Source organism: Daphnia pulicaria, chromosome 1 (assembly GCF_021234035.1).
Source record: "Daphnia pulicaria isolate SC F1-1A chromosome 1, SC_F0-13Bv2, whole genome shotgun sequence".
Classification (NCBI taxonomy): domain Eukaryota; kingdom Metazoa; phylum Arthropoda; class Branchiopoda; order Diplostraca; family Daphniidae; genus Daphnia; species Daphnia pulicaria.
In genome coordinates this window covers 25,738,395-25,759,294 of record NC_060913.1, presented here as the reverse complement: position 1 = coordinate 25,759,294, position 20,900 = coordinate 25,738,395, and the positions used below count along the sequence as shown (strand labels likewise).

Sequence of the window (20,900 nt, the reverse complement as noted above, 5' to 3'; positions counted from 1 at the left end):
CATATATATTCTAGTTTAATGCTATTTGATAGATTGTTGGGTAGTGATATTGCCGGCCCAGTGGAGCCAATACTTTGATGGGATTACACTCACATACGTACGTACCGGTACGTGTACGAAAGTTGCAAAAGTATAAAAAGATTTTCTCGAAATGTTAATGGAATGTTGACGTGTTGAATAGGTCGCCTAATCACCCCCAACCAAAGAAAGAACCACTCGTCAGGTCTATTAAGGTTATTAGTTTTATTTTTATATTTGGATAGCCCCACCCCATTCCCCCCCCCTACCCCATCCCCCATATCGATTTCAGAATAGACTGGCGATGACGGCTGGTTACCTAACTGCTGCGACTGGCTGATGGACGTGCTGAAATTTTTATTTTTATTATTTCCGAACCCCAGTCGTAATTTTAGCGTTTAGGCTCTTTCTATATTTATTTATATTTATTATTTTTTTTTCCCGCGGTCGATAATCACGTAACATTCGGCCGTGACGATGTCCGCACCTTTTTCGGTATTACACGAGAGATAGAGAGAGAGAGGTGGGGGCAGATATCTAATAACCAGAGAGGAAGAAATGATTTACACGTCAAAAGAGGAGGACGTTGTAAAACATTCACGGCGGCTTCTACACACACACACACATCTTCTTCTTCTTCTTCACAATTCTCTTTTGTGCATAAATAATTCGTCGTGAGGAGAAGACGGAAAAAAAAAGTTGTTTATTTTTTCTACCATCCGGATAGAGCCCCTCGAGGGTCTGTAATATACAGCCTTCAGAATTTGATTGTATTTACTACCACTCGATATTATTGTCTAGGGATTATTATATTATATCGTTGGTCTCTCTCTAATCGGATTTGTCAATAGAGGTGAAACTATTCTCTGCAATTGTGTGTCTAGAAAAAACTTTTGTTTGTTTGTTTATTTGGTTCTCAAGTGATTATATTCTCCAACCAACTTTTTTTTATTATTATTATATTTTCCGGAAGATAAAATACGGAAACCTAAAAGTTTCACTTTTGCTTTATCCTTTTCTCTTATTAATAATCTCACAGAAATAACGAAACTTTTTTTTCCGGGAAAGAAAAAAAAAATCCTTCCGGCTTAACATCTACTCCGCACTTTTATGTTGAATGGAGATGGCGCTGGGATCGGAAAGCGCGTGATCCGCCCGCGGAATACAACAACAACACCAATCAATCCCGCGGCCTCGTCGTATCATCACATACGCACCTCTCTATATATGTACGCGATTGTTCTATAGGAGCTTCAATCCGGTCCGGTTGTTTTTCGTTCCCGTTGACCGCCGATGGCGGCAGCCACTCTCTATACAGTTGCGCCGATGGAATACGTAAGAGCGGCACCCCTTTCTCTCTCATCCAGCTCATTACACAGGAAAAAGAAAAAGAAAAAGAAAAAAAGGTTTTATTTTTTAGAATTTTCTATCCGTTAAAAATAAAATAAAATAAAATAAAAAAAGGTCATTATCATCATCATAAATCCGCCATTAGAGACGGACAGGAGAATCGCTCATCATTCCCGGCACATACTACACACACTCCATGTACTACTACCACCCCTATATATATTCTCACATTTCCCGTTTGGTCTCTTCTATAACAAACGGCTCTCGGTTCTCTGTAGAGATAAATAAATGCATGAGCCTTTTGGATTAAAGTTCAGCCCTTTTTCAGTGATGTGATGATATTCTCAGCAGCAGCAGCAGCAAGGCCATAATTGGCTAATTTTATGTTTGGAATTGCCCATAACTGGATCGCCGTGTAATAACAAATGGTGAAAAGAATATCAAATCATTTTTTCTTCTTCTTTTTCTAACCGGTTGGAAGATTTTTGTGAGCCGACGACGACGACAGGCCGGCACAAGTGAAGAGCCGAGATGTTTGCGAGAGTCATTCATCAGTTTCAAATGTCTACGACCGGCGCTGCTGACAGCAGCAGCCAAGACAACACACGAGCGAGGCTTAGACGACAGCGGGAATCTGCGCCGTGAGCCGCCAGCAAATCAAGAAAAAGGAAGAGAACAAAAAATGTTGTTATCGATCGAATATGTGACGTCCAGCTCTTTTCTTTTCCCCCTGGACAATGGACAGTCGACACTTTATTTTTTGGGCTATTCAAAACGCGTTAGTTTAGTCGCCATGGCAACATATACTAACGTCGAAATTGTTAGTTTTATTTCTCAGGTACGATACACACCGATTATAGACCGTGTAGAGAGACAATCCCGCGTGAGTTACGGTCGATTCATCATCCCAGCGCAGATTTTTATACAAGGTATTTTTTTATTTTTATTTTTGTGTTCAATTGGAGATTGCGCAACGCGCCCGGCGTCAAGTAAAAAAAAAAAACTGTTGGCCGTTGATGCATTTGTATAGGGGAAAACCGACAACAACAACAGCACACCGGTTAAGGATTTAATTTCGCCCATATCCAGTTGGGTTGTGTTAAGTGTCTGCCGTTGAAAATCGCCTCGCCTCGCCTATAATAGTAGCAGCTTAATAGTTATATTCTTCAACAAAGTTTTGGCTGCTGCTGCTGCCTTTTGGTTTTTTTCTCTCATTTGCATCAGCCAACTGTGGCCGATTATTGGCCGGTTGCCAACTCGAATCATTTTCTATACACCAACTTGTTAAAAAAATTTGGTTTTAGCTCTTTTGTGTTATTTAATCCAATAGGATTCCGTGTCCATGTCGCATTGAAAATCACCACAGACGCATCTTCTTCTTCTTCTTTATAAGGACATTTCACATTTTGTTTTGGTTTTCCTGGATGTGGGGGGGATAGTATCGACCTTAAAACCCCCCGTTGTTTTTTAAAAAAATATTCTTCTTCACATTTTGGGAACATATGGGAAAAGTCGTTTGAATATTTTTTCCATGTTACTGTATAGCTCGTGATTGGGTTGAAATTTCAAAAAAAGTACCGAGAAATCTCTTTTGTGTCCAGCCAACAGCTCAAACAACACATTGTTCGCATGTGTAGACTCATTAATCATCGTGAATAATAATGATTAGTTCAAAAGAAAAACCAGACTCTTTTTCGTTCCATGTTAAAGCCTTCTGGGTGGGTAGACACATAACAATGGCTGACGTGTGTGTTGTCTATGCCACACGATCGATAATTTCCCCGCTGGCTCTTTTTTTTGGCTATTAAAAATCAAAATGAATTAGGATAAAGCTAACTGTGCTCCTTTTGGTTAAAAATGTCCTTTTTAAGAATTTTGTCTGGAATTTCGTGTAATTTTCCAAAAAAAACGGGACCCCGAAATTTGTTCTTATATAGTCGCAATAAACAGTCTCGTTTTTGAAAGTTTAACCGGTTGCGCGCATCTGCAGTTGAATATAACGAAATAAAATTGTATAGGACACGTAGGGCGGTACACACACAACCTTTAGACTGCTACGACTATACGTAGGAATGTGTTATTCCACCACGACATTTTCGAAACGGCCATGCCAGGAGATTGTTGGATCATCCAGCTGAGAGAAACGACGTCTGAGCACCAGCACCGGGTAGGAAACAAAATATAAGAAGAGGTCTTGTTTATAGCGCTTGAGGCGCCCATTGATATAAATCAGTATTCCAATGACTCGGGTAAGAGATCCTTCCATGAAAAATAAGAAAAAATCTTCTCCGACTAAATCAACAAGGAAAAAGCTAAGAAAGAAAAGAACGAACGAAAGAAAAGTTTGTGTGTTTTTAGTATTATTTCCCCCCCATTTTTGGGGGCGACTTGTGCTCGCTGGCTGCTGGCTGCTGTGCTCCATTCGACATGGAATCTAATTTTCTATTTAAAAATATACAAAAAGATATGGTGGGCCCTCGGGGGGTCGCTACTGACCGAAATTTTTTTGTTTCTTGGTTTCTTGGTGCTCTATGGCATCTCTCTCTTTCTCTCTCTGTGCTAGACTCGTGTATTTATTTGTTGGGCCCCCAGGCGCATTTTTCGTGCAATCTCAACAAACGTGAGTCAATATTACGTTGCGTCTTTTTAATATAAAAGAATAAGAAAAAAAGATTTTATTTTATTTTTCCTAGAAACTTTATTTTTATTTTTTTGATTTGCATTCCCCTCCTTTCCCTTTTTTGGAGGGGCCCCGTTTTGTTTATCTTCTCTCCCACACGCATTTTCAATGATACAATCACAACAACAACAACAACAACAGAATTTTTTTTTCCATCTCCGACGACTATGTCAGAAAAATGGGAGATAGAGAGAGCAGAGAAGCCTTGTTACGTATTATTATTATTATATCAGTTTTGCGGATTCACTCACGCTTGTTGTTCACGGCGGATATCCTTTAACGTTACGCCTTCTCGATCGTTTCGAATTTTTCGGCGTTTCTCTTTTCCTTTTTTATTTATAAGGCTACCATGATGATAACCTTTGATCCAATTGACGAATTTATCGATTCCCAAAAATAAAACCCATTTTATTCAAAATTGAATTTTGATTTTCTGGCGCGCGAAAATTTTAAAAATTATTTTAAAACAGCTGGAAAGTTTCCAGGGCGTTGTCTGTATTTTCTTGGCTATTCAATTTGCCATAAGCATCAAATTATTTGATTTTATAGTGGCAGTAAAAAAATATAGACAACTTTTTGGCTCTTTTGTGTGTGTGTGAGTCGGGGTGATGGACGGGTTTGCTATCAACCCAGTCGATCCTAGATGTATCCTGATAGATGTTGGTGATTTGCACTGCTGCTGCTCAATAGAGAAAGGGGGGGGGGGAGCTCTTCAAAGTCCCGCGGGAAATATTCACGGATAAGATAGTACATTACGTACCGGATCTGGTTGGGATCCCTCCTCCTCCTACCCACTCGAAAAGAGTGATGGTGATGGGTCCCCCCTCCTCTTGAAAATTGCGTATAATAACTTTTTGTGGCGCGCTAAAGGTCACAACTATCGACTCGCCGGGTTTCTTCGTTGTTGTTCTTGCCGTTTCTGGCTTTTTTTATGAGGACTTGCTGATTATCTGGCCGTTTTATGACAACGCGTGGCCTTAGTTAATAATAAGTAGTAGACAGTCAAATAAATGAATATTTATTAATAAATTAAATACACGCATTCTTTAACCGCCGCCAATACAATTCTTCCGTTTTTATTTTATCGGGACTGTTGGTTAGAATTCTCGACAGATGGCGTTCGATGTGGTGTGGTTCTCTATTTACGACCGCCAGATGGCTATCGAGTACTGCTACCAATGCGCCTAGTCTCCTTGGAGAGGTTCCCGAAGGGCAGATATTTTCATTCATTGTGGATTTGAAGTAAAATGTCATTTGTATATATTGTTGTATGGTTGTGTTAGTAATTCCGATCTCTTGCTGTGCGCGCGAGTTTCCCGATAGAGGTCGCATAATTTCATCGGGAGTTGCTGTCCTTGGTTTCAAAACCTGAAATGTTTAATTGCTGGGTGTTCGGAGGAAACCGCTATCACGCTTGATCAGTAAGCCCCGCTCGGCAAGACTTGCGATTCACCAAAAAAGGCAGCTTTAGTGCAGCCAAACAATCGAAATTGAATTTCCCATAAATGAATGACACAATTTTGGGTGGTTATTTAATTTTAAATAAGCAAATAATTTGAATGAAAGGCTAAGAATTTCAAGGATTCAAAGTCGGTGGAATGAAAAGTGAGCGAAGCTGAGTCTTGACGGGCTTCAAAGCTTCGACGTCTTCGTCCCAGTCAGTGTCGCTGGGAATGGCCAAGATGTCGTCTTGGTGATTGGCCAACGACGGGCTAATATCTGTCAGAGTCAGCAGCGTCTCGTACGGCCGTGATTTTACGAACGCGAGGGAACCGATTCACTAGCAGATTTAACAGGTGAATGATTGATTTATCGAACGTCACTTGATCACCTCTGAGTAGGTGACAGTACAAATCCACCGACGATATCAACAACTGTAAAAAAAGATGATAATCAACAGTCTAAATAAGATTTCTAAATATTTAAATTCGTAATTTAATTTAAATGAATACTTTTAACGGTTTACCGCCATTGGTCATCTCAGTACGAATCAAGGTCAACAGCGACCGTGACATGGATTTGAAAACGGAATCCAAACATCCGGACGACAAGAGATGGTCCAGGAAGTTGAAAATGTACGGCATCAGTCGGACACTATTCAAATTCTCTTGAAACACGTTTAGAATATCCCGGGTGACCAAATTCAGTTCATCCAATTTGTTCTCGGCCACCAACTGGCGGAGGTAACTCATGAATGGAGCGCTGTAACTTTTAACCTGCGAGACAACAAGTTAGGTTATAAGCAATACTCGAGGTGTTGCTTAATAAATGCAAATGCATACCAAACTGTCCGTGAGACTGCCGATGCTGGAAACAAGTCCGGTGATGACGGCTTTGCGGTAAGTGTCGAGTCGCATCACCTTCATCCACAAATCGAAACATTCCTTCTCGGTCGAAATGTCCAGCGGAGGCGGTGGAATGATGGAACGCAATTCTTCCAACTGCTCAATGTGAGGAATGGTGGGATCACTAAAACAAACATCAATTCGTTAAAGGTATTATAGTTAAGAATTAAGTTGTTTTCTGTAAGTACCAGTAGACGAGAGAAGAAAAGAAGTTGGGGGCCAACAACCGGTTACGACGGATTTGTTCCGTCGATTGTTTAGCCACCGCATGCAATACGGAGCGGATCAGGTCAGCTTCAAGTAGGTCTGGTTGCGAGGTGTTGGTCAATACCTAAACAACCTGTAGAAATATTCAAATGTTTTCTTTCGATTTATTTTATTTGAAATAAAAGAATTCTAAACCGAACCTGAATAGAATACATTGCCGATTCACGGACGATAGCTCCAATATCTCCACGGCTATCCACCGTGTAATCTTCAAAGCCATCGATGAATGTGCGGAATATTCCGGCCAGTGTCACTTGATCAACCCCACCTGTGTAACAATAAATAAAATTGAGACTTATCTCAAAATAAATGAAAATGAGGCCGTCTGTCATTTTACCTGGGCTGGATGGGGCGATCCCAACGGTTGTGCAGACGAGCGAAAGAGCTGTCAGAGCATTTTTTTCGAGATTCGGCCCATTGGAGAGTCTTGTCGGTGATGAGAGCGCAGGTGCACAAAAGTTGGATGACTTTCTGCAAGGAAACGGTGAGGAGGAAGCGAGGCATTGAGCCCAGGGCTAGTGCGTTTCCTACTCTCGCCTGTTGGTTGTTGCTCGTCACCTCGGGTAGGAAATGGTTCAACAAGGCAGTGAGTTTCTCCACTGGCTGATGCCGGAAGTATTCGCCAATCAAAGCGGTGACGGCGCTGATGGCCGATTGCTGGACATTTGAATCGGCTGAAGCGAGACACTCTCGTAACGCCTTCAACCAACGGTCGACTACAGCGTCTGGCAACGGGAAACCCCCCCGAAATTAGATCTTGGATGAAATGGCAAACGGCTATGCGCATTGGATCGCCGCCGTAACTCCGCCAGAAACGCTCCTCCAGGATGTCGATACAAGTTTGGGTAATGGATTCCATCGCGGCATCACCTAAAGGATCGTGAAAACATTGTAGAAATAGTTCAGTAAGAAATGACCAGCGGTAACTGACCAAGTTCATCTGGCAGACGACGTTGATGGTCTTTTGCCACTTGACAAAGAGCGCTGATGACTTTGCCACTGGCCAAAATGCTTCCGTGCCGTAAATAAAGTTCAGGATTTGTGCAGCGAGGAAGGATCTGAGTAGAAAGAATCAGTTTCATACTCTCCGGATCGAGGAACGTCATTTGATGCAAGGCCTGAACAAAAATTCTGATTAACAACTGAAGTTAAATGAGCAAAGTTCAATTGCACCACCATGCCATACCTGAGATGTTAGCTGTCGAATAACCGTGTCCCAATGGATGGCTTTACGATCCACTAAATGCTGGATGAGTTGCGGCCGGTACTCTTCGTATTGCGCCACGAAAAGACTGGAGAGAAAAGAGAATTGTTATCAGAATGAAATGAATTTGAAACAGAATGAAACTCACCTGAGTTGGAGGTAGGCATTTTTACGTAAGCGAACTAATCGCAGGTGGTCAGAATGTCGATGCCGTGAGGAAAAGTGCCCTGTCGACCGACGTGTTCCTGGAAGGCAGAAGCGGCAGCCCGTCAGCAGTTGACCTCACGATCGAACACGGTGGTGATGACTAGGGCTTTAGCCAACTGATGGACGAATGGCTGGAGCAGAGACGGGTCGTAGGATCGGGCCCAGCAGAGGTAACAAGCGGCATCACGTACAGCCGAGCCAACGGAAAAGTTACCGCGTAACTCATCGTACAGCATGGCCTGCTCCACAAAAGACAAAACAGAAGACAATCGCTGGGGCAACAGCAATCCACGACGGGCTAAAAATGAAGAAGAGGGAGACAATTTGTTTTTAACAATCAGATATAAGCTTGAACATTCAAGACAATTTTACCTAATTCGGCCAAAGCCAAACATCCTCCGTGCCAGGCCATATCCGACTAAAAAAGACGAAAAAAGTTCCATGATCGATTCAATTACCTGATTAATAATTAATTCGTTGTAATAATAATAGTATTGTTCAGTGTTTTCTATAGAGATACATGAATTACTGAATGTAAGCCACACAACAACAATGAATAAGGCTGATTATTATTACGTCTTCATATTAATATTAAGCTAACCTGGTCGGCAAAGTTCTTTGATAAGCGACTGGTCAGCCGCCCAATGCCTTTTGCTGCAGAGTACCTGTAAAAAATAAGATTTTCATGACAAAGGAATGCTTTAAAAAATGAAATCGATTTAAATTCAGTACTGGACTTCACGGTTCTTGTCTCGGAGGGCTTGCAGGATCTCGTTAAGTACTTCTTCGATTTCTTCCGGCACGTCGTAATCGTGGTCATCTTCATCATTCACCGAAATAGCTGCTTTAGTCTCAACGGGTTGGCTCTGTTGCAGATTGGCAGCTAATGATCTGCTGCCCCGCTGGTATCTCCAAGAGGCAACTCGAGGTTTCAAGAATATCAAACCTGCCATTCAGAAATACATGAAACATTTTAATTACTTCCAGCTAAATGAATCGAAAAAGGGGCTCACCTATTCGCTGCGTCAGCTTCACCAACGGTTTCTTAACTGTATAAGCAATTCTGACGGTTGGAATTTAATCGTCAGGATTGTACGCAGCACAGCATGTGCATGCTCCATCATTTGTTCTCTTTGCCCATGTTTGAATACGCCGGCCAACGTTGAAAGAACTCCTTTTTTGAACTGAGCACTATCTTTGGTAAGAACCTGTTGGAAATGAAAACAGTAAGCTTGACAGTTATTTTCAAGTTAAAAAAAAAGGGCAAACCTCATGAGCCCAATTGATGAATCCTGGTAGATAGGAATCTTTGACATCAGGCCTTGTAAGATAGATTGCCGATACATAAAAGGCCATGTCCTGAGCTTTTGTTGTCCCAGCCAGGTATTTCTTACAGACATTCAGAATTCTGAAAGAAACTTTAATCATCTTAATTCAAAAGACATCAATATTGTTTAATTTTGTTCTTACCTTTCCATGATTGGCTCTGAAGTGCTGGTGTCAAATCGCTGAAGGTGGAATGGGATTTTAACTACAATGCTGAGCCAGAGAAACAAGCTGTAATGAGTCTCCCATTTTAGTTGCACACCATGGTCTTGGTTTTCCAAGTAATGTAGCAAAGGCTCCAGATCGGCAGTCTAGAAAGAATTTTGATTTAGACGATTAGATCACAGGGAAAATCTATATAGTACATTACCTCATGAGGAAGATGTCTTGCTACAACTTTGTAGCCCCTGACTTTCGATATAAAGTAGAGGCATCGGAAGGCCACATGTTTCACCTCATAATCCAGCACTTCCTCTCGAATGATGTTGATGATTTTAGTGAGTAGTCCATCGAGGTGTGAATCGATCAAATGTAGTTGCTCTTGGTATTGATCTAGAATGAACGAAAACCTTTGCCAGTTTCTCTCCACTAAACGAATATCCGTTTGGTTTGTCTGATGTTGGGCTGACGTCCTCAGTTCGTCAATGAGTTTTTCAACCTCCGAGTGCTCAGTAAATGATTCTTTTGAGCACCCAAGTCAAATGACATCGATTTCTTTTTCGGTGCACTCATCTGCAACTTCAAGAGTCATTTTGCGAAAAGGATTTCGTGGCAATAGATTTAACCTTTTGATTTCTCAAAAAAGTTGTCAAAGAAGAAGAAGGTACGAGATTAAGTCGTCTGCTTTGTTTTTATTTACCAAGTTGGAATTGTGGCTGCCGTTTATTTCTTTTTCATTTTTTAAATAATTTAATAATTACGAAAAATGGAATGCTATGGCATGAAAACGTTAACAGAAAATTTTTATCCGTAATTTTAATCCTTAAAATTCTTTCCCGAATTAGTTCTTTGTAACTTAAGAAAACTCAAAATTCATCTATTGCGCTTGGCAGGCGAATTTCATTCATCTCCAAAGCCATCTATTGAGCTTAGCAGGCGAATTTCATTACTCAAAATCCATCTATTGCGCTTGGCAGGCGAATTTCATTCATCTCCAAAGCCATCTATTGAGCTTAGCAGGCGAATTTCATTCGTTTCCATTTCCATTTTTTCCTCCAACCCCACCAACCCCAAAATGCCTCGCCCTAAATCCCTTCGGGAAACAGACAGCAGAACATTTGAACGAAAATTCAATTCAATCTGTGAGACTACTGGATATTTATTAAATGAATAAATCACGATTGTCAAGTCTTTCGTAATGTCTAATTATGAGACAAAAACTCCCGCTCGACTTTAACAGTGTTGACACTTTTATTCACTAGCTTTTCTAAGATAATTTGCGACATCGTCGCCTCCCTAAACCTCAGACCTTTTTTAGCTTTTACTAAGTGCGGTCATGGAAATTCCTCCCTCTCCTACGCCCACCGTGCAAAGTGAGGGTACGATTTCCATAGACTCTAGAGTAAACGGAATGGACAATAGACAGCCAGTGAGACCTCAGCCTAGGCCCCCACGTTCTCGATCGCGATCTACATCATCTGATAGAAGAGGACGTCGAGGCCGAAGGTACGACAGGGATCGCAGGCGCGACTCGAGGGATCGCAGGCGCGACTCGAGGGATCGCAGGCGCGACTCAAGAGATCGCAGCGGAAGGCGTCGTTCATCTCAAGATAGACACCGTAATCGCCGAAGCAGATCAAGATCGCGTTCATCAAGGCGTGACGGAAGACGTTCCCTGCCTCCCCCAACCTCAGGTCCGGAGGTTCCAGCTCCACGACCGATTCTGCCAGTTTCAAAATTCGCGACGGACCAGCTGGCCTCGTGGATGTCGGTGGGACAGCCGGCGACCTCGACTAAGGAGTTGAGGGACACTTTCAACCCGGATTTTGAGGACGCAACCTTTTCCCTGACATGCCCGAAGATGGATGATGTAGTCGAGCGGCAGCTTCTGAGGGACAGGAACGGCAAATACATCAATCAGCGGGAGCTGATCTGGAAATCGACTCAACTTAAGGTACTCGATGTGGCCAAACCTTTGATGTCGCTTTGGAATCGCTTCCCTGAGAACTCGGAGGAGGCCGTTATACTCGAGTGCGCCATTCGTCTCTGGGCAGAAGCGCACTTTTACATTTCAAAGAATCGTAGGTCCAACGTGATGAACAGCGTGTACCCGCGTTTTAAAAATCTGCTGAAGGACCCATCTAAGTTTTCGCCGGCGGAAGTTGGCCATCTCTTCGGGCCTTCCTTTACGAGCGCGTTACTTCAGGCGGCAGACGAAGACGCGAAATTACAGAAAGTGGCGGCATCAGGAAGAGGAAAGAGCTTGAAGAAACCTCATCAGCATCCAGCCGAAAAGAGAGCCGAGCAGCAGCCTAGCACATCAAGGCACAAGGATACCGGAGAAAAAAGAATCTATCAGACAAGGTATGCAGCCAATCCGGTATCTTTTCCTATTAGTTTAAGCCCCGATTTAGTTGGGGCTAGAATTAAGTTGTTTGGCAATGCGTGGCGTGCAATTTCTAAAGACCCCTGGATATTGAGCGTGGTGGAACGGGGTTTTTTCATCGATTTTGTATCCCGACCGTTGCAAAAGACGGAACCACCGGAGAGCGTAATGGGCCAGCAGATGGAAGTGGTGTGCGCTGAAGAGGTGGCCAGCCTACTGAGAAAAGGGGCCATCATAGAAGCTACGGAAACTCCGGGTTTTTTCAGCAACATCTTCGCGATCCCAAAGAAAAGCAGAGGTTTTAGGCCCATTATTAATTTAAGAAATCTAAATAGGCACATCCGTTATGAGCATTTTAAAATGGAGGGCCTTGATGTAGTAAGAAATCTTTTACAAAAAGGGGATTGGTTAGCAAAGCTAGACCTCAAGGACGCTTATTTAACAGTTCCCGTGTGCCACGCCCACCAACCTTTTTTACGTTTTCGCTGGAAGGGGACCGCATTCCAATTCACATGTCTGGCCTTTGGCCTTGCACCAGCACCGCGGGCTTTTACAAAGCTTTTGAAGCCGGTGATGGCCGCCCTTCGTTCAAAAGGGGTAAGAGTAGTTATATACCTGGACGATATGTTGTTTCTGAACCAAGATAGGAAAGGGCTTGTGGAGGATGTGGAAATGGCCGTCGAACTCCTTCTGTCTCTCGGGTTTTTGATAAATTGGGATAAATCCCTCATAGAACCTTGCCATTCAATTGAATATTTGGGCATGGTCATTGATGCCCAGTCCCTCTCCTTCATTTTGCCGGAAGAAAAAAGAATGAAGACGCGGAAGTTATGCGTTCAGGCTCTGGAGAGAAACGGGATTAAGCTGCGAGATTTAGCCAAAGTTATGGGGAATTTCGCCTGGGCCATTCCGGCCGTCCCTTTCGCCCAGTCTCACTATAGAAAAGTGCAAGCCGAACTCATCCGCGCGCTGAGAAAAAATGACGGGAATTTCGATGGTTTCATCTCCCTATCCGACGAGGCAAAGGCCGACCTGAATTGGTGGGTGAGTAACATGGACCTAACGGAAGGAAAGGTTTTGTTTCCCGGCGAACCGGATTTAATAATTTTTTCTGATGCTTCTTTGAGCGGATGGGGAGCCTCCTGCAACGGCGTGACAACGAGGGGCCCTTGGACCCCAACAGAAGCCGCCTGTCACATAAACGAGCTTGAGCTCTTGGCCGCCTTTTTCGCCCTCCAATCCTTCACAGCGAAGGCGTCCGACATTTTTGTTTCGTTACAGATGGACAATAGCACGGCGGTGTGCTACGTAAATAAAGGAGGAGGCACGCGTTCCTTTTCGCTTACGCGAGTGGCCGGAGAAATTTCGTCTTGGTGCGAAAAACGGCGCATTTCAATTCAAGCGGTGTATTTACCCGGGCATCTTAACACGATTGCAGAAAGAGAATCGCGGGCGAAACCAGACTGCAGCGATTGGCTATTGAGCCGAGCAACCTTCCGGAAGCTGAAAGCGCAATGGGATTGCGAAGTGGACCTTTTCGCGACGGCTTGGAACCGACAGCTGGAACGGTTTTATTCCTGGCGGCCACAACCAGGAGCAATGGGGACCGACGCTTTCACCGTGAGCTGGAAAGAATTAAGCGCCTACGCCTTCCCTCCCTTCGGTCTGGTCTCCAGGAGCCTCGCGAAAATCAGGAGGGAGCGAGCATCATTAGTATTGGTGACCCCATATTGGCCCAGCGCAGCGTGGTTCCCACTCGTTTTGGAGCTAGTGACGGACGTGGCGCTAGTCATGAAGCCGGACGTCGAGTTGCTGACTTCACCTATCGGAGAACCTGACCCCCTGCCGTTATGGTTAGTCGCATGGAGACTCTGCGGAGACGTTTCACAGGCCAAGGCCTTTCGGATTCGGTGGTCAACTTACTGTTGGAAGGATCGCGCCGGACCACAAGATCTGCTTATCAGTCCGCCTGGAACCATTGGCACAGTTGGTGCCTCGAGCGCGGTTTGGATTCCGTGTCGGCTGATTTAAATCCCGTTTTAGAGTACCTGACGGAACTGCATGCTGCTGGTTACTCCTACAGCCTTCTGAATTTGCATCGTTCAATGCTGTCGTCCACTCTGGAGCAATCGGGTACCATTCCTGTCGGCCAATTACCTTCCGTCAAGCAGTTGCTGAAAGGGGCTTTCAATCGCAAACCTCTTTTTTAATTCACCTTCTAAAAGGGTTCCGTTATTAGTATCCCCTTTCTCCAATACTCTCTTAGAAAAATGTTCACACTGGACTATGAACATATATTTTCGTCACGAAATCGAAAATATATTTCATGAAATCGTGTACAAATTTTTCACAATTTTTGAATATAAGTCTTCGTAAAAATTGCAAGTGAAGTTTTATTTCACATTTGATGAAGTGTGAACATATATTTCACACTATAGGAGCGTTTTTGTATGGGATGGACGAAACACTTTGTCTATGTTGGCGCAATCTCTTCCCACCCTGCGCAATCCCACCACGAAAAATTAAAAAAATGAAGGGCGTCTATTTTTTTTCTTCTTTCTTCTTATATTTCTTTATCTTTCTTTCTTTTCCTTATGCTATATTCCCTTAGTTCCATATAGCCGCTGCCGTCAGTAAACCTTTGTAATCAAAAGAGGCAAAGTCAAATGTTAACAAAGAAATAAACCCGCAAACAACCCTCATATTGCTACAGCGTTAGAAAATCGCTTGAAAGCAAGATGTTCAAATTCGTTATTTCAAAGGTATGCATCGCGAAGCTGTCAAATGTTTGCACTACATATGAGTCATATATTTCCCTACCTTATTTGTAAAAATTATCTTCCCCTACCCGTCGGCAGTATAGCTCCAAGACCTTGAAAACACCCCTTTGTCTACATTGAATTTCCCCCGAATTTCATTCCAGTAAAATCTTGTCACACACAGTTGAGCTTCATTCTTATAGTTTTCATTTCAAAAATGGTCTTGTGTCGTCGTGTTTCTTATATGATGACTGGTAAAAAGAGTTTGTGCGAGTGTTCGTCTATGGATGACATGCTCAGGTATGTAACACATTCTTAAATTTATTTACTGCCAGTAATATTGTTGAATTCTATCGATAGCTTCGGCGAAGTGTCTCGTCGATAAAGTTCTGTTGATTTTGGAGACGGCTGATGGATTTGAAGTTGAAGACGAACTCTCTTTCAGTGTCTATGTGAGTAACACTGAGGAACCTTCTTTCTGGGTTAAAAAAAAATGTGATATAACAGAGCCGCATCCAACACCAAGTGTCGAAAATTATCCGTCGGATGGAGCCAAGGAGAAGGTTATACAACATTTATGAATTACAATTAATGTTATTCGGTATTTTCTGATTTGTATTTCATTGGCTGTTCCTTTCATATTTTTAGGGCTTATTTGACGACTTCAGAAAAATAATCGAAACGAAGGAAGGTCAGGCACCGATGCTTTGCTCGACAAATTAGACAATCAGTCAGAGCTGGATGACAAGGATATTAAGAAAATGAATACTGTTTTTGGTTCTTATCTCTTCTTAAACTTAAACTATGGAAGGTAAATATTTATGTGTGATGTCTGTTTTCTTTTTGACATGACATATTATAATGAAATCGTAGAACATTATACATATGTTTTTTTTTACAGAGAGGTAAATCCTGATCCAGAGATTTGTGACACGTTAGCTCGAGCAATTGTAAGTCAGTTCACAATGACAAAAACTGCTGTTGGCAATGGCTGGGTAATTTTGTTTTCTTTGTAAGGTTAATGCACGTATAAATACGAACGATTTTTCCATTTATAGGAGTCTTGGTTTGATATCGAGACGGGTAAAGGTCGTCTTGTGAATTACGCTTCTCGTCATTGTTTTCCCTACTACCTGCTTCACCGGGCAGAGGAAAAAAAGGACCGCGCCCTCAACGGGAAGAACTGGAGTTGCAACTTATACAATTTTTTCCGGTTGGTTTCATTTCAGCTTAGTTGTCCATGTCTCTTAAATAATTATTTCTAATCTTGTTTAAAGGAGGACACAAATTTGAATTCTGCCATTGTAGCCGCTGCATCCCGTGGGATGAAACAACCAGGACTGATTATACTTGGAGTGGACCAATTCTACCTTAAATTAGATGAGCATGCAGTCAAATTTGGAGTTGGTTGCGTGTCAGAGGCCATGGGATATGTTTTTGGGGCTTATTTTGTGTTTAATTGCTCATATCCGCCTCTGTGGCACATGGTTTTTTGTTTTTTGGAAGAAGTTGTAAATATTCCTAAAGAACTTAGGAGCGTAAAATCTTCAATCACCATTAGAAATTTCGTGTTAAAACTTTCTAAAGTATCTAATTAGTTAGCAATGTATTAAGTTGGAACTGGGAAAATACAATGTCTTTGAGTAAATTCATTTTTTATCGTTTTTTAATTAAACCTTATGCAATAGTACTAAAAACAATTAAATCAATGAATATAGCATGTTACTGTCTACTATTCTATCAGAATAAGTTTATGAATTCAAATATTAATATTGCATGCATTGTTATATCATTATCTTGATAACATAACAATGCAGTATCGGTAACAGTTTTGTTATTTAAAACTTTTATTTCCGATGACCTTGAATTGTTCATCGTGAAAACCTTGAATTGTTCCTGTAGACGACCTTGAATTATTCCGAAAAACTTAATCCAGGTCGTTAACCTTGGATCCAAGGTTTTTGCATCTTAGAAACGAATGCTTGACGAAATGAATATTATTGTTCACACTGCTGCAGTTTTAAATGAACTTTATTTTTCACTCCTGAAACGATAAAATATTTTCACGAAATTTGCGAACATATATGTTCCGATGCCATTTTACGAACATATATGTTCGCTAAAACGCGAACATTTTTCTTAGAGAGTACGTTTGCCAAAAAATAAAACGGAAGATAAAATCGGAATTTTAAAAATCAATTGCCTGAATCAAACAAAAATTGTGTAGGCTTCAACAATATGCCTACCGGTAATTGGCCCTTGATGAAAGAAATGATAATCTGAAAGAATTGCATGTCGATGAATATCTGATCTTAAGCTCATAGTGATAGTCGTTCGGTCAGTTCGGTTATTACGGTGTAGATAACAATGTTTCTTTAACTGTTACCAGAATATTATCCAAACAGTTTACGATAACACAAACTCATGACTTTAGGCAACTGGGGATAGTCTCTATATCAAGAAATTAGAACTGAAAGATGACTTACCTCATACACAAAATTGCTGTGATGCTTATTTGATGGCTATGTAGTTCACTCCATGAAGAATCCTTGAACAATGGTATTTTCAGTATACACTTTCTGCTACCTAGAAGAACAGACAAGAACTGATCAGATTCTGAAGCACGCAGTGCCTTATAAAGCCAAAGAATAGTTGCGAAAGAATAGTATACCTTTCCTTTCAACCCAGGTTCTCACTCCAGATCCTGATGTCTGGTGTTAATGGTGATGAGCTACACCAGCCTCAAATCCTGTTTTGAAATTTTTGAGATTGAAAAACTGAAAAAGGTATTTAATGTCTTAACATATTATATACCATTCTGCCAAATGAATTTGTCATTGCTTATTTGTTCACGTTTTTGCAGCATAGTGGGCTTTTAGGGCGACCCGCCAAACCAGATAAAGACATGCTAACTTTATCAAAGATCAAACTGTCCAGTAGCGTTGCATTGGCCTACTCGACATTTCTCATTGAATTGCTACAATTGCTCGAGGGATCGCTCAGCGATCCCGCGGAGCAATTTGAATTATGATAAAAAACGAAGAGAGACTTTAACAGTGTTGACACTTTTATTCACTAGCTTTTCTAAGATAATTTGCGACATCGTCGCCTCCCTAAACCTCAGAATTTTTTCAAGCTGCTGAGTGCGGGTCAAAAAACAAACTAGAGGGGATAACGGGGACATCTGACCGTACATAAAGGAAACAAATGAAAACAGACAAAACTGAACAAACAAAAAATTTCTTGAATATTTCCATGGCCAGTAACCGGTTGGGTAGAAGGGTTGCGCGATTCTGTTGCTGCTTCTTTATTTTTTGGCTGCTTCCTTCCCGGCACCTGCCGGCCCATAACCGCCGCTCTTTCCTCCTCTGCTCCTGTTTTGACATCAAGCAAACAAGACTTTAGCATCTGGGTGGGATAGGGTGGGAAGAGACTGTTAAAGTCTCTCTTCGTTTTTTATCATAATTCAAATTGCTCCGCGGGATCGCTGAGCGATCCCTCGAGCAATTGTAGCAATTATGAGACAAAAACTCCCGCTCGACTTTAACAGTGAATTCAAAGCGATGGAGTTTGCGACAAAACAGCTTCTGTCAAAGCGATGGTATGGGGCACTTCTCGTCTATAAAAACGCGTAAATGTTGATTCCGCGGCCCGATTGCCTGATCTCAGAACCGAGTCTATCGGGATACCCTGAGCCACGGCACGCGACGCGGCCGCTCCTCTGGTTGAGTGGGCGGAAAAAATGGCCTCCACACCTGCCTCCTTCAGTACTAACTTAATCCACCTGCTCACCGTGCTGGCGGATACGTTTTTAAAAGGGGAAATTAGGCCAATGAGCAGACGCTCGTTGTTACTTTCAGTACGGCAGACGTCCGTCAGGGCCCTGTACGTGCCTAAGCAGTGGACCGGGCAAACCAGTGGGTCGTTCAGCTTTTTTATTTTTACGGACTGTAAAGCTCCACTGCGATGGGATTTTCTCGGGCGTCCTAGAGTGAAGGTGGCGCCATCTTCTGTAAATTGAACAGAGTCCAAAGAGATTGAGCTCAACTCGGACGTCCTTAGAAGGGTCGCCAGCGCCAATAACATGGCTAGTTTTCGCGTCAGCCGCGATAGGTCTAAACTCTCGTTAGGACCCCATGATGCGATCAGATCGACCACCTTGCTTACGTCCCATGTTCGGTCATATCTGGGCCGGGTTTTGAAGTGCTACCAAACTATTACGGATTTTTGACGTGGTTAACAACAGGGAAACTTAATTGCGATTGCTTACATCTTCTTTCTCGACTAACGCAACGTTATTTTGATGACAAAATTACTGAATCTTTCTGTTGACGACCAATTTGAATAGGTGTTTATTTGTTTTGGAAGGTGTACAAAATTCCACTCGAAAAAGGACGCTTATCCAAACGTTTTCATGAGAAAAATAGGAGAAACATCAATATCGTCGAATTGAAAAATTGCTTCATTTGAATATCTACAGTTTTAAAAATCCATAACAATTTTAGTCGTGGGATCTCAGATCGACGAAAAACAAACAATCAAAAGTATTAGGCAGTGTCTTCTTTTCGGCAAATTATAACATCGACTGTGTTACAGTCATCACAGTCGATGTTCAACGTGGCTCCAGAAATTTGCACCCACTTTGCATCACTAGTCGAATAATTTCAATTAAATTTTTCTTTTGATAAAATTGCCTTAAAAATGTGATGGCATTTGATCCACAACTGGTCTTGCAATCGACTTCTATTCCGTGTCGAATCAAAAGTCGAATTAATTCAATCAAATTTTCTTTTTCATAAAATTCGCATAATAAAGTAAGAGTATTCGATCCGCTCTTAGTCGTGGAATTGACTTCGATTCCGTTTTCAATTAATAGTTGAATTATTTCAATTAAATTTTCGTTTTTATAATGACGACATGACAAAAGAAGAGCATTCCATCCGTTGGTTTTGCAATTTACGTCGATTCCATGTTGAATTAAAAGTTGAATGATTTTAATTAAATTATCGTGTTCATAATAACGACATAAGAAAAGAAGAGCATTCAATCCGTCGTTGTTTTTGTAATTGACGTTGATTCCATGTTGAATTAAAAGTTGAATGATTTCAATTAAATTTTCTTTTTGATAATTTCGACATAAGAGGAGAAGAGCATTCCATCTGTCGTTGGTTTTGCAATTTACGTCGATTCCATATTTAATTAAATGTTGAATGATTTCAATTAAATTTTCCTTTTGATAATTTCCACATAAGCTAAGAAGAAGGTTCCGTCCGCCGGTGTTCGTGGAATTGATTTTGATTCCTTGTTGAATCAAAAGTCGAAGTATTTCCACTAAATTATTGTGTTCATTGTTTTTTTCCTTCGCCAGATAAAGAAGGGATGATACTCCTTCTTTATTTGTGCAATTGAAATCCATACCTTCTTGTAGAAAATGTGTTACTTCTTCCAAACTTGGATAGGTATCACGCGAACATAAGGCGAACAACTGGGTTTCAAGTTGACTCTAAAAAAAAGAATAACTTTTAATTGGTTTTTACCTAAACAATAATATTTAAAGGCTTTACTTTAATTTGTTTGAGAAATTCTGCAACTTCTGACGATGTTATTCTATCCGCGATATTTTTCTTTAGCATTTTCTGGATTAGGTCACGGGCACATTTCGATTTCATTTCTGTTTAGTTGAAGCAATTTATTTTATTTTGTCATATTTTAAAGACTATTTCAATTTGAAAAAAAACTTACTATTTAGATTAACTGGTTTATATTCAAGTATGTGGGTTTGAATTTGATGACGCAAACCGAAAGGATGACGACCACCTAACAAAAAGTAGCCGAAGACGAGGCCTTCTGAAAACACATCGCTTTGGATAGTTCCTCGTTTAACTGTTGATGTTGTTTCACTTTCAGACTGGCTGTTTTCTTCGTCCTTAAATAAGTTCAGAATTTCAGGTGCTAGCCAGTCAAAGGTACCTCTGACTCCGCTCATAGAGTAAGACCCTCGCTCATTCACCGGTTTACACAGTCCAAAATCAGCCCATTTTAATAAAACGTTTCCTTTTCTGGGATCTTGCCAGATGAGGACGTTTTCAGGTTTGAGGTCGCGATGCACCAGTCCCATTTTGTGAATATACTCCAATCCGACAGCTAATTGATAAAGGACCGTTAGCGATGGGGGCATCGGTCCACGGTATTTATTCTT

General features: G+C 41.6%; 4 protein-coding genes and 2 long non-coding RNA genes across 6 annotated transcripts in view; 3 read left to right on the top strand and 3 right to left on the bottom strand.

The window, feature by feature from the left end:
- The first annotated feature begins 612 nt into the window (after window positions 1-612).
- LOC124320161 lies at window positions 613-1,679 on the top strand. The gene is made up of 2 exons (XR_006913795.1): window positions 613-1,566; window positions 1,647-1,679. It is a non-coding gene; the product is annotated as an uncharacterized LOC124320161 (long non-coding RNA).
- Window positions 1,680-5,514: 3,835 nt separating this feature from the next.
- Window positions 5,515-11,160, bottom strand: LOC124320206 (tubulin-specific chaperone D-like). The gene is made up of 20 exons (XM_046782902.1): window positions 11,067-11,160; window positions 9,768-9,949; window positions 9,542-9,708; window positions 9,341-9,479; window positions 9,168-9,279; window positions 9,085-9,120; window positions 8,804-9,017; window positions 8,673-8,736; window positions 8,444-8,489; window positions 8,151-8,369; window positions 8,013-8,046; window positions 7,847-7,952; window positions 7,592-7,778; window positions 7,465-7,530; window positions 7,035-7,385; window positions 6,801-6,928; window positions 6,582-6,724; window positions 6,331-6,517; window positions 6,001-6,264; window positions 5,515-5,922 (listed from the first exon to the last, which is right to left on the bottom strand). Exons 1-20 carry the CDS (start codon window positions 11,158-11,160, stop codon window positions 5,761-5,763), a joined length of 2,901 nt encoding a protein of 966 aa, XP_046638858.1. The 3' UTR covers window positions 5,515-5,760.
- Window positions 11,161-11,417: 257 nt separating this feature from the next.
- LOC124320196 lies at window positions 11,418-14,152 on the top strand. The gene is made up of 2 exons (XM_046782890.1): window positions 11,418-13,932; window positions 13,986-14,152. The coding sequence occupies exons 1-2, from the start codon at window positions 11,418-11,420 to the stop codon at window positions 14,150-14,152; spliced, it is 2,682 nt and encodes an 893-aa protein (XP_046638846.1).
- An 836-nt stretch (window positions 14,153-14,988) lies between these two features.
- On the top strand, window positions 14,989-16,308 carry LOC124320190. Its single transcript, XM_046782877.1, has 6 exons — window positions 14,989-15,001; window positions 15,062-15,264; window positions 15,370-15,512; window positions 15,603-15,696; window positions 15,760-15,914; window positions 15,979-16,308. Exons 1-6 carry the CDS (start codon window positions 14,989-14,991, stop codon window positions 15,992-15,994), a joined length of 624 nt encoding a protein of 207 aa, XP_046638833.1. The 3' UTR covers window positions 15,995-16,308.
- An 837-nt stretch (window positions 16,309-17,145) lies between these two features.
- Window positions 17,146-17,671, bottom strand: LOC124319767. The gene is made up of 3 exons (XR_006913462.1): window positions 17,516-17,671; window positions 17,373-17,450; window positions 17,146-17,287 (listed from the first exon to the last, which is right to left on the bottom strand). It is a non-coding gene; the product is annotated as an uncharacterized LOC124319767 (long non-coding RNA).
- A 2,092-nt stretch (window positions 17,672-19,763) lies between these two features.
- Window positions 19,764-20,900, bottom strand: part of LOC124315508 (serine/threonine-protein kinase/endoribonuclease IRE1-like) — a gene marked incomplete at its 3' end in the record, with an annotated part of 50,322 nt that continues 49,185 nt past the window's right edge. Inside the window, exon 4 of the mRNA XM_046781241.1 lies at window positions 19,764-20,204. Coding sequence (XP_046637197.1) covers window positions 19,764-20,204 — 441 coding nt within the window. The remainder of the gene's footprint in view (window positions 20,205-20,900) is intronic.